Source organism: Carassius gibelio, chromosome A18 (assembly GCF_023724105.1).
Source record: "Carassius gibelio isolate Cgi1373 ecotype wild population from Czech Republic chromosome A18, carGib1.2-hapl.c, whole genome shotgun sequence".
NCBI classification, from domain to species: Eukaryota; Metazoa; Chordata; class Actinopteri; order Cypriniformes; family Cyprinidae; genus Carassius; species Carassius gibelio.
This window is the reverse complement of record NC_068388.1, coordinates 245,618-258,117: the sequence shown is the minus strand read 5'-3', so window position 1 is coordinate 258,117 and position 12,500 is coordinate 245,618. Positions and strand designations below refer to the sequence as shown.

The window sequence follows — 12,500 nt, the reverse complement described above, 5'->3', positions numbered from 1 at the left end:
GTTGTTCAAAAACCCGTGAGACCTCTGTTTATCTTCTGAACACAGTGTAAGATATTTTAGATTTGGTCTGAGAGCTCTCAGTCCCTCCATTGAAGCTGTGTGTACGGTCTACTGTCCATGTCCAGAAAGGTAAGAAAAACATAATCAAAGTAGTCCATGTGACATCAGAGGGTCAGGTAGAATATTTTGAAGCATCGAAAATACATTTTGGTCCAAAAATAGCAAAAACCATGACTTTATTCAGCATTGTCTTCTCTTCCGTGTCTGTTATGAGAGAGTTCAAAACAAAGCAGTTTGTGATATCCGGTTCGCGAACGAATCATTCGATGTAACCGCATCTTTTTGAATCAGTTCACCAAATCAAACTGAATTGTTTTAAACGGTTCGTGTCTCTAATACACATTAATAAACAAATGTCTTAAGCTGTTAACTTTTTTAATGTGTCTGACACTCCCTCTGAGTTCAAACAAACCAATATCCCGGAGTAATTCATTTACTCAAACAGTACACTGACTGAACTGCTGTGAAGAGAGAACTGAAGATGAACACCGAGCCGAGCCAGATAACGAACAATAGACTTTGAACTTAAAGACTTTAAAAAAATAATAATAATAATTTGTGAAAAAAAATTGGCGACATAAATGATAAGCTATGCAGAAAATATGAAATGAGCGAATGACCGATTACGCATTCGCGTCAAGCACATAGACAGGAAAAGAAATGGACACAGCGACCCCATTGGAACTCAACTGAGACAAGTGAAGCCCATTTTTAGGGTTTTTTAGCACTTCTGTTTCTGACGCGCAGACTCAAACGAAGCTTGACGACGTCAGCAACCTGTCTGACAGCTGTAAATCTTCTAGTATCTGTGCGTGCAAACTGCCATCGTTAATCTTGCAGAGACGGCGAGCTTGAGCGGGGAGTTCTTTGGCGTGAGTGAGCAGGAGTAAGTATTCTGATTAATTATTTTGTATAGTATTTTAAAATGTAACGCCAGTACGCCATATTAAGTTAATTGCCTGCGAGCTTCTCCTCCTGTCTGTACGGTAATGCGACAGAGAGTCGAGTGGTTATGATGCAATCGTTAGCCTATTTTTTACAAAAACTGTTTATTCGGGGCCATAATGTAACATAGAAGGTAATGGAGCCCTTTATACATTGTCGTGTATCTTTAGAAATAAATAATGGACAAACAGAGTCTTTAAACGCCTCAGATGTAAAGTTATTCGCTGTCAAAGTGACGTCAAAATGAATGGGAGTCAATGGGATGCTAACGCAAGTGAAGTTCTGCTAAAAGATGGCAGCCCCCACCCGACTTCAACTTCCGGTCGAGTTCCTTGCCCCTTGGTCACGCATAGCACGAGACCTTTACTCGATCTGTTTTAATTAAAATCTAATTTTGTCCGACTCCGAAATGAGTCTTAATTAAATATTACTTTAGAAGTTAAGAGTAAAAACCCTAGAAATCTAAACATATAACATATCCTTTAATATTAAGAACACAACTGATATTTTTGTGCGTCACCCTTCACTTTATGAAGAATGTGGGAAACAGGACATTTGTACACAAATTATAAACATGATATATTTATTAAATATAAAAAAAATCTTAATAATTAACTCTAGCTCATGTTATCCAAGATGTTCTTCAATTGAAAGCTGAACTTCAGCCAGCATTGAAGTCAATTAAATAGAGGAAAGTCCTTTTCAACTGAAGAAAGAAAGACATGAAGGCCTCGGATGATGCTGGGAAATTTTAATTCTAGAGTGAACTACTAGAACTCTGAAACAGTTGAACGTGTCGCTGAAGCTGTTGTGGACTCAGTGATGGACGTAGACTCTGAAGCGCCTTCAGAAAACACTTGTGTCTCACGCTGGAGACCTGGAGTCCGTCCTCACGCAGCGCCAGGAGAGCCGCCTGAAACACAGAAGAGTTACAGACCCGGAGCGAAGCGAACGGATGGCGCGAGACGAGCGTGTGCTTTACCTCTCTGCACAGGTTTTCTAGATCGGCTCCAGAGAAGAGTTCGGTCTGCGCAGCCAGATCCTGCAGACACACGTCCTGATGCAGCGGGACGCTTTCAGTGCAGACGCGCAGCACGGCCAGACGAGCCTGTTTATGACCACATCTGTTACTCGTCTTACTGTGAACAACTCATACATGCATTCATTTTAATAACTTCTCACAAGCCAATCAACAGCTGACAGATAAAGAGAGGTTCCTGCCCTCCTCTTGTTTCCTGCTCGAGAGCGCTTCACTCAGTGAGATGGGTGTGGTCTACAGGAGTGGGCGGGGTTAGAGGGCGGGCGTGGTCTACAGAAGTGAGCGGGGGTTAGAGGGTGGGCGTGGTCTACAGGAGTGGGCGGGGTTAGAGGGCGTCTGCTCACCTGGAGGTCTGGAGGAGGGACGTATATGATCTGGTCGAGGCGTCCGGGTCTGAGAAGAGCGCTGTCCAGAACCTCTGGTCTATTAGTGGCAGCCACGATCAAAACGTCCTTGTTACACACTTCCTGCAGCTCCATCTGAAATGTAATACAGACACGGTGTAAACTACACGTGCACATCTACACACAGAACACTGTAACTCACTTCCTGGAGTGTTTAGCTTCTTCAGTCCTGATTAAACACACCTGATCCAGATGATCAAGTCCTGAAACTACACGGGTGTGTGGTGTGACTCTCCTGCACTATAAAATGATTTATTATCAAAACTGCTTCAGATTTCTTTGGAACCTGTGATACTTTTGTTTCAGGATTCTAAGTTAAAACATTTATTTTAAAATAGAAATCTAACAATATTCACTACGGCTCAAAAGTTTGGGGTCAGTACATTTTTATTATTTCTTTTTTGAAAGAAATTAAATCTTTTATTCAGCAAGGATGTGTTAAATAATGTTAGAAAAGATTTCTATTTTGAATAAATGCTGATCTTTTTAACTTTTGGTTCATCAAAGAATCCTGAAAAAAGTGTCAAACTTTCCAAAAAACATTTGTCAGCACAACTGTTGATAATTCTAATAATAAATCATCATATCAGAATGATTGTGTGTGTGTGTGTGTGTGAGTGTGTGTCTGTGTGTGAGTGTGTGTGTGAGTGAGTGAGTATGTGTGAGAGTGAGTGTCTGTGTGTGTGTGTTTAGTGTGTAAGTGTGTGTGAGAGAGTGAGTGAGTCTGAGAGTGAGAGTGTGTGTCTGTGTGTGTTTAGTGTGAGTTTGTATGTGTGTGAGTGAGGGTGTGTCTTTGTGTGTGTGTGTGAGAGAGTGAGTGTCTGTATCTGTGTGTGTGTGTGTGTGTGTGAGTGTGTGTGTGAGGGTGTGTCCGTATGTGTCTGAGAGTGTTTGTGTGTGTATGATGGTGTGTGTGTGTGTGTTTGTGTGTGTGTGTGTGTGTCTGTGAGTGTGTTTTTGTGTGTGGGCATGTTTTGTATCATATCAGGACACAACTCTGTATAATGACATGGGTATGACACAGGTATTACAAGTGTCTGTGTGTGTGTGTCTGAGAGTGTGTGTGTGTGTTTGTGTGAGAGTGTGTGTGTGCGTGTGTGTGTCTGAGAGTGTGTGTGTGTGTGGGTGTCTGTGTGTGTGTGTCTGAGAGTGTGTGTGTGTGTGTGTGTGTCTGTCTGTGTGTGTGTGTGTGTGTGTGAGTAGAGATGCTGTGTCTCTGACCTGCTGTAGTCCGGTGTCCTCCTGCTCTCCTTCTAACAGAGCGATCTTTCTCCCGCTGCTGCGTCTCTCCACAGATCGTAGTCCCACTCCGTCCAGCTCGGTCAGCAGAACGGCCAGAACCTGCGACTGCACGCTGTGAGAGGAACCGTCCGCTCGAGAACCCACCATACTGTCGATCTCATCCAGGAACACGATGGAGGGAGCGCACGCACGCGCCTGAGCGAACAACTGAGCGAGAGACAGATCATGCCGTCATCCTGCAACTGCTCTAATCATTTCAATGCCTCATTTATTTCATAATTAATTGCACCAAAGCATTAACTGAGCAGAAGCGGGATGAGAGTGAGGTGAGACCTGTGCCAGTGTTTTCTCCGAGTCTCCCACATACGGAGAGAAGAGCTCGGCTCCGCTGAGGGAGAGGAAGCTGCAGTGTGATGAAGAGGCGGCTGCTTTCACCAGCGTGGTCTTAGCGCAGCCGGGCGGCCCGTACAGAAGCACACCCCTGGGCCGAGAGACACCCAACCGCACCAACGCCTCGGGAAACCTCATGGGCCACTCGATACTCTGCACACAGACCGCAGACGTCATCACAGAGCCAGAGTCGTACAGATGGACCTGAACCGAGGAGCTCTCGTACCTGTCTGAGTCTGAGTTTGACGTCGTCCAGTCCTCCGATCTGCTCCCAGCCGATGGGTTTGAAGTCTGTGGCTCCTAAACTGCTCCTGAGGCACGACGGCTGCACGATCCGCAGCGCCTGCATGAAGTGCTGCATCGACAGCGGCTCGCTCGCTCCTGTCTGAACAACCACAACACGTGTGAGCGAGAGAGCAGACCGGAGACTCCTGCGCTCTCAGGGACTGTACCTGCGTCTGTCGCATGGCCTGCAGCGCTGCTTCTCGACCGAGCGCGCTCAGATCCGCCCCCACATACCCACAGGTCATTTCAGCAACAGCCTTCAGGTCCACATCAGAGGACAGCGGCATCTGACCGCACACACACTTCAGGATACTGAGCCTCTGCAGCAGCGAGGGAACGCCGACGATCACCTGCAGGACACACGGGAAGCTTTGACCTTTCAGAGCAACAGAAGACATGCACATGATGGCAGCACTCTCATAAATTAGTGTTTTTGTAGTTTACACAGAGATGATAGCTGTATAGTGTCCACTCAATTTACAATTTAATTCAGATGAACGGCCCAAGAACGTGACTGAGTTGGAGACGGTGTGGTGAATCACCTCTCTGTCGAACCGGCCCGGTCTCCGGAGCGCCGGGTCCAGAGCGTCTGGTTGGTTGGTGGCTCCGGCGATGACGAAGCCCTCGTGACTGCCGATGGAGTCCATGAGCGTCAGCAGCTGAGCGACCAGACGGTTCTCCGGTGCGCCGCTGGATCCCGTCCGCCTCGGACACAGAGAGTCGATCTCATCGATGAGCAGGACACACGGACCGTCCTCGGCCGCCTCCCGCGCCTGATCAAACACCCGCCGCAGGTTCTCCTCGCTCTCTCCGGGTCGAGACCCCGTGACCTCCGGCCCGTTGACAGTCACTAACGTGGCCCCGATGTCCCTGGCCACGCGGCGCACCAGCAGGGTCTTCCCGACGCCGGGCGGCCCGATCAGAAGCAGGCCTCTTGGGCACGACACTCCCAGCTGCCGCAGAGTCCCCGGGTAAAGCAGAGGTAACGTGATTATTTCCTTCAGCGAGGCGTACACCTCCTCCAGGCCGCCCAGAGACGGGGTCGAGACCTCCTGACGCCTCTCCAGGTGTTTAACGGTCTGCAGCTCGCTGACCTCCACACGGGTTCTCGCTGTCACCAGACCAGCTTTCTGTGAGCCCGAGTTCACCTTCTCAACCAGCACAAACACCAGCTCGCTCTTCACACAGGACAGGTCCACCAGATGACCCTGGTGCACGTACACACCCTCCAGCAGCTGCTGGACGCCGCGCTCGGACACCTTCCGCTTGTGCTCCGCTCTCTGCACAAACACCTTCACGCTGACGCTGGAGAGCCTGGGGCAGGACAGCGCTGAGATGTGCGCCGGCTTCACCCTGAGTCCGGTGAGTGTTTGTGCGGTGAGGTCCGGTGTGGCACACTGGGTGCTGATCTGCAGGAAGCCCTCGGCGAGGTCGTGCCGAGGCCATGTGGTGCACAAACAGACCCCCCGCTGAACCCGGATCAGAACCGGAGCGCCCAGCCTCAGACCTAACCTGGACATCAGAGCCGGACCCATGCGACAGCGCTGTGTGTCCGAGTCCACGGCGTCCAGCGGGAGAACCTTCAGACCCTCCACCAGAGACATCTCTGACACCTACAGATACACAACAGAAGAGAGATGCAGAGAGACACAATCTTCAATAACTCACACTGTTACACTAAAAACACTGATGGTTATAGTTCTGTTTATATAAAAAATACTATTTGTAACATACAGAGCAGAACAATAATCAATATCAATAATCATTCACTGTGCATGAGTACAAAAATAACAATAATAAAAACACGTATAATGTTTCAATGATGCAGTCTTATTACGTATGTGTTACTGAATCAGGAATCAGAATTAAAAATAGCTACTAATAATTTTGCATCAGTTACTAGACGCATAAAAAGTGCTGAATGGACCTGGATGTGAGAGAGATAAACTCTCTATAAGACACTACTATCCTCATTCATATCATTCAGTGGTGTTGTTGTTGTCTTGCCTCAGACTCGTGTTGATGGCTGAACACTGTCCTCGTATCACAGCACGTGTTCTCCCGGGCTTCTTCACTGCAGCGCCGCACGGTGAAGCGCTCACAGCGACACCTGCTGGACTGGAGACGTGTCACAACACATTCACATTCATTTTAATTATGGCAATACATATAAAACTAACAAGACACGATACAAATTAAATAGATATACGTAAATAGGAATAGAATAAAATAAACATACAGAAATGCAATACATCCATGAAGAGTTAAGCCAGAGAGTGTCCTTCAACAAAAGAAAAACAATGCATGTAAAAGTCTATTTTCAAGTCTTTTCAAAATAATGTTGTGGTTGATTGTGTCAAAAGAAGCGCTAAGATTCAGTAGCACTAATAGAGAAATACAAGCACGATTGGATGATAAGAGCATTTGTCACTTATGATGCTGATATCTGGTCTGAATCGGGAGAGAAATCTGCAAAGATCTGCAAAGATCAAGCAGTGTTTAAACAGATCTAAACATATCTCTGAGAGACAACAGCAGATGCACTTTTTCACTGGAGGAAGTGTTATTATGGATTATAGACTATGTGTTTGAGTTAAACTCATCTTAATGCTGGATGTGTTTCATCTTTTGTCTTCTCCAGATGTTCACTGATGGACTGGAGTGCTGTGGATTATTGGGATGTTTTTATCAGACTCTCATTCTGACGGCACCCATTCACTGCAGAGCATCCATTGATGAGACACTGATGCAGTGCTACATTTCTACAAACCTGTTCCCTTTCATGAAAAAATTCATTTTCATTGGGTGAACTGTTCCTTTAAGATCAGTGATGAGATCTAGGATTGAGGTCAGAGTCCCGAGAGAGATCTGTATTTGAAAGGATAAAGCAGTGTATTTTTAGTCTGGGAATGTTTATCATTTATACTTAATGAAGATTCATTTATTTTTATATAGAGACAAATATATGCTTGTAAGGATCTGTACAGTGAGTGTGTGTGTGAGTGTGTGTGTGTGTGGAGTGTGAGTGTGTTTGGAGTGTGAGTGTGTGTGTGTGTGTGTGTGTGTGTGTGTATGTATGTGTGTGTGTGTTGGCATGTTTCCCTGTTCTCTCGTCACTGGTCAGTGATCTCGCGTTGTGGTCCGAGAGCAGCAGGTGTCTTCGTCCGGCTGCCTGGACATGCGTGTCTGCGTCTGACAGAGCGCGTGTGTGTGTGTGTGTGATTGAGACTGTGTTGTGTTCCTCAGACGTCTGAGACATGGCGTGTCTTCTGCGCTGTGTGACGTGCTGCTCTGTGCAGCGGCCGGGGAGACGATTCTTCCAGACCTTCCCTGTTCTGTACGATCAACAGGCTGTTAAAGGTGAGACGGGCTCCTCAGAACTATAACTCAGGTCATGTGAGGTCAAAGTAGTGTGAAAGAAGAGCAGAAGCTCTCAAAGAGTTTCTTATTTTCAGCTGAAAGTGTTGAGAGATGTATCACGTGTGAATGGAACTTTCTGTGGTGGAGATGAGCGAGGTCAGTTAAAGGTGAAATCCAGATGATCTTTCGCTCTCAATGTCCTCTCGAAGTGTCCTTATCATTGCATGTCACTTCCCTTTAGCTTATGCATGTGCGACTCCACTGGATCTCTGCCAATGAGCTTCTAATAGTGTCTGCTGCCTCGCTCTGATTGGATGTCATGATGCCAATTATGGAGAGAAATGTGTTAGTTGATCCGTCCGTGACGCTGAGCTGCCCTGAACGCCGCCTGTGTGTGTGTGAACTCAATGTTCCCACTGATGTATTATAAAATAGACATAAAACCTGGAAAAGACTGATTCATTGATTCATTCATTCAAAGATCAGTTGTTGGATACACACACTTCACTGAAAACTATGGAAGCTTATTTCCACCACAGAATAAAAATAAATAAAATAGTAATTGCAACGTTTTTTCTCATAATTCTGGCTTTTTTCCTCACAATTCTGATTTCATCACAGTTTTGAGTTTATATATCGCATTTCTGAGTTTATTGCGATTCTTAATGCACTTCTCAGGATTCTGAGTTCAGATTTCGCAATTTTGAATTCTGAGTTCATAGCAATTTAGACTGAATGTGAGATGTAAACTCAGAATTACAAAAGAAAAATGACAGAATTGGGAGAAAACGTTACATCTACATGAATAACGTGAGTGATATTTGACATCCAAAACTCTCACTGCTAGTTGTGGGTGATTTCCAACCAGTTGCTATGTGGTTGCCATGGTGTTGTTTTTAGGACATTAGGTGGTTGCTATGCAGTTGCTAGGATGTTCCAACTGTAGTTTTCCTCCTGTCCGCGTGTGTGTGTGTGTGTGTGTGTGTGTGTGTGTGTTAGGTGTGCGATATAAAGACGTGCTGGTGGGCGTTCCTAAAGAGATCTATCAGAATGAGCGGCGGGTGGCCGTGTCGCCCGCGGGTGTGGAGATGCTGGTCAAACAGGGCTTCAGGGTGCAGGTGGAGTCCAGCGCTGGACGTGAAGCTAAGTTCTCTGACGATCAGTACCGGGCCGCCGGAGCCCAGATCACTGACACCAAGGGAGCGTTTGGATCAGATCTGGTCCTGAAGGTGAGAATGTTTAAGCCAGCTTCAGGCTGCTTTGAGACTATAAAGTGGTTTATATCCTTCAGCTGACGCCTGAACGACATCTGCTCAGAGTTTATATCTCGCAATTCTGAGTTTAATCGCAATTCTGAGTTTATATCTCACAATTATGAATTTAATCGCAATTCTGAGTTTATATCTCACAATTCTGAGTTTAATCGCAATTCTGAGTTTATATCTCACAATTCTGAGTTTAATCGCAATTCTGAGTTTAATCGCAATTCTGAGTTTATATCTCGCAATTCTGAGTTTAATCGCAATTCTGAGTTTATATCTCACAATTATGAATTTAATCGCAATTCTGAGTTTATATCTCACAATTATGAATTTAATCGCAATTCTGAGTTTAATCACAATTCTGAGTTTATATCTCACAATTATGAATTTAATCGCAATTCTGAGTTTAATCACAATTCTGAGTTTATATCTCGCAATTCTGAGTTTAATCGCAATTCTGAGTTTATATCTCACAATTATGAGTTTAATCGCAATTCTGAGTTTATATCTCACAATTCTGAGTTTAATCGCAATTCTGAGTTTATATCTCACAATTATGAATTTAATCGCAATTCTGAGTTTAATCGCAATTCTGAGTTTATATCTCACAATTCTGAGTTTATATCTCGCAATTCTGAGTTTATATCTCACAATTATGAATTTAATCGCAATTCTGAGTTTATATCTCGCAATTCTGAGTTTAATCGCAATTCTGAGTTTATATCTCACAATTATGAATTTAATCGCAATTCTGAGTTTATATCTCACAATTATGAATTTAATCGCAATTCTGAGTTTATATCTCACAATTATGAGTTTAATCGCAATTCTGAGTTTATATCTCACAATTCTTAGTTTAATCGCAATTCTGAGTTTATATCTCACAATTATGAATTTAATCGCAATTCTGAGTTTATATCTCACAATTATGAGTTTAATCGCAATTCTGAGTTTATATCTCACAATTCTGAGTTTAATCGCAATTCTGAGTTTATATCTCACAATTATGAGTTTAATCGCAATTCTGAGTTTATATCTCACAATTCTGAGTTTAATCGCAATTCTGAGTTTATATCTCACAATTCTGAGTTTAATCGCAATTCTGAGTTTAATCTCAATTCTGAGTTTAATCGCAATTCTGAGTTTATATCTCACAATTCTGAGTTTAATCGCAATTCTGAGTTTATATCTCACAATTCTGAGTTTAATCACAATTCTGAGTTTATATCTCGCAATTCTGAGTTTAATCGCAATTCCTGAGTTTCCATCCATCCATCCATCTTCTTCTGCTTATCCGGGGCCGGGTCGCGGGGGCAGCAGTCTAAGCAGAGATGCCTAGACTTCCCTCTCCCTAGACACTTCCTCCTTCCTCTTCCGGGGGGATACCGAGGCGTTCCCAGGCCAGCCGAGAGACATAATCCCTTCAGTGTGTCCTCTGTCTTCCCCGGGGCCTCCTCCCGGTGGGACGTGCCCGAAACACCTTCCCAGGAAAGCGTCCAGGAGGCATCCGGAACAGATGCCCGAGCCACCTCAGCTGGCTCTTCTCTATGTGGAGGAGCAACGGCTCTTCTCTGAGCTCCTCCCGAGTGGCAGAGCTCCTCACCCTTTCTCTAAGAGAGCGCCCAGCCACCCGACGGAGAAAGCTCATTTCGGCCGCCTCTATCCGGGATCTTGTCCTTAGTCGCAATTCTGAGTTTATACATTTACATTCCATTACATTTTACATTATACAAACGATTCCAAAAAAGTTGGGACCCTGTACAAATTGAGTAAAAAAGGAATGGAATAATTTACAAATCTCATAAACATATTTTATTCACAATAGAATATTGAGAACATTAAATGTTGAAAGTGAGACATTTTGTAAGGTCATGCCAAATATTGCCTCATTTTGGATTTCATTAGAGCTACACATTGCAAAAAAGTTGGGACAGGTAACAATAAGACACCAGAAAAGTTAAATGTACATATAAGGAACAGATGGAGGACCAATTTGCAATTTATTAGGTCAATTGAGAACATGATTGGGTTTAAAAAGAGCCTCTCAGAGTGACAGTGTCTCTCAGAAGTCAAGATGGCTAGAGGATCACCAATTCCCTCAATGCTGTGGTGTTTAAAGTTATCATCTACAGTGCATAATATCATCCAAAGATTCAGAGAATCAGGAACAATCTCTGTGTGTAAGAGTCAAGGCTGGAAAACCATACTGGTGCCCGTGATCTTCAGCCCTTAGGCAGCCCTGCATCACATACAGGAATAATACAATACAAGTCAGTGCTGTGACTGATGTGTGCCGCAGGTTCGAGCGCCGGTGTTTAACGAGGGTTTACGGATGCATGAGGCTGACCTCCTGAAGCCCAGATCCACACTGGTGAGCTTCATCTACCCAGCGCAGAACCCCGAGCTGATGGACAGACTGAGCACACAGCAGTGTTCGGTGCTGGCCATGGACCAGGTGCCTCGGGTCACCATCGCACAGGGATACGACGCGCTCAGCTCCATGGCCAACATCGCCGGGTGAGACGGCCGGTCCCGCTCTGTGTGTGTGTGTGTGTGTGTGGAGCTCTCTGTGTGTGTGTGTGTGTGTGTGTGTGGAGCTCTGTGTGTGTGTGGAGCTCTGTGTGATGATGATAATCTCCTTCATTACGCTCTCGTCCGCAGGTATAAGGCCGTGGTTCTCGCCGCCAATCACTTCGGAAGGTTTTTCACTGGGCAGATCACAGCGGCGGGAAAAGTTCCTCCGGCGAAGGTAACTAAAAACTAACACGAAAAATGTAGGCTAAATATAAAAATAAAACCTAATTCAAAATATTAACAAAAAGCTCTAATAGTATCTCAGTGATGCTGAAATAATCTGTCAGTATGATAATAATCTGAGTGTCTCAAATGATGCAGGAACGTCTGATTAGCTGGTGTTCCCAGGCTTCTTAACAACCCTTAAAATGTCCTAAATTCAGTTTGACCAAATTTAAAACCATAAAAAGTTTTAAATACTGGTATAGCAGAAGTCTTTAAAGATATTTTAAATTTGGGGATGGAAAAACAGGCATCACAATGCAGCGTAACATGATTATTAAAGTTCAGAAGGTCACAGGAAGGAAACTTTATTCTCTGTTATTTAACACATTTAATATATAGATTTTAATAGTATCAGTGCAATAAAAGAAGTTTATTGCTTTTCTTTAAATTCAATATTGGCAATATATATGATATAATGCTACACACTCATTTCAGTACATTTAAATATTGAATTAAAAATGTTATGTTATTATGATTATTTTAAACTTGCAGTTATCCTGCAGTTGAACATGTGTTTAAGTAAAACAATATGAGATCCATGATTTATTGTGATGTTTTATGGGTTCACACAGTATTCATTTATTTGGAGCACTAATTGTGCACGATGCATATTAAACCTAAAATGTGTTTTAATGTCAGTATTGATAAGGATTATATAATCTCTGAATTATATCGGTCTCTAAATGCAAGATATTTAAAATAGTAATACTAGCA

The 12,500-nt window shown here is 44.0% G+C and overlaps 2 protein-coding genes across 4 annotated transcripts; one reads left to right on the top strand and one right to left on the bottom strand.

Moving 5' to 3' along the window:
* Positions 1 to 1,741: 1,741 nt before the first annotated feature.
* LOC127934132 (ribosome biogenesis protein SPATA5L1-like) lies at positions 1,742 to 6,515 on the bottom strand. Of its 3 annotated transcripts, none has more exons than XM_052531300.1 (9): positions 6,373 to 6,515; positions 4,908 to 5,978; positions 4,533 to 4,715; positions 4,307 to 4,465; positions 4,024 to 4,233; positions 3,670 to 3,897; positions 2,389 to 2,523; positions 1,988 to 2,113; positions 1,742 to 1,918 (listed from the first exon to the last, which is right to left on the bottom strand). In XM_052531300.1, the coding sequence occupies exons 2-9, from the start codon at positions 5,967 to 5,969 to the stop codon at positions 1,763 to 1,765; spliced, it is 2,259 nt and encodes a 752-aa protein (XP_052387260.1). In that variant the 5' UTR covers positions 5,970 to 5,978; positions 6,373 to 6,515; the 3' UTR covers positions 1,742 to 1,762. The 3 variants fall into 3 exon arrangements, with proteins under 3 accessions (XP_052387260.1, XP_052387258.1, XP_052387261.1); XM_052531298.1 differs by having other exon boundaries at positions 6,331 to 6,395; XM_052531301.1 differs by having other exon boundaries at positions 6,293 to 6,390.
* A 983-nt stretch (positions 6,516 to 7,498) lies between these two features.
* On the top strand, positions 7,499 to 11,751 carry LOC127934083 (NAD(P) transhydrogenase, mitochondrial-like). The gene is made up of 4 exons (XM_052531259.1): positions 7,499 to 7,725; positions 8,725 to 8,954; positions 11,287 to 11,504; positions 11,649 to 11,751. The coding sequence occupies exons 1-4, from the start codon at positions 7,623 to 7,625 to the stop codon at positions 11,749 to 11,751; spliced, it is 654 nt and encodes a 217-aa protein (XP_052387219.1). The 5' UTR covers positions 7,499 to 7,622.
* Positions 11,752 to 12,500: the final 749 nt, after the last annotated feature.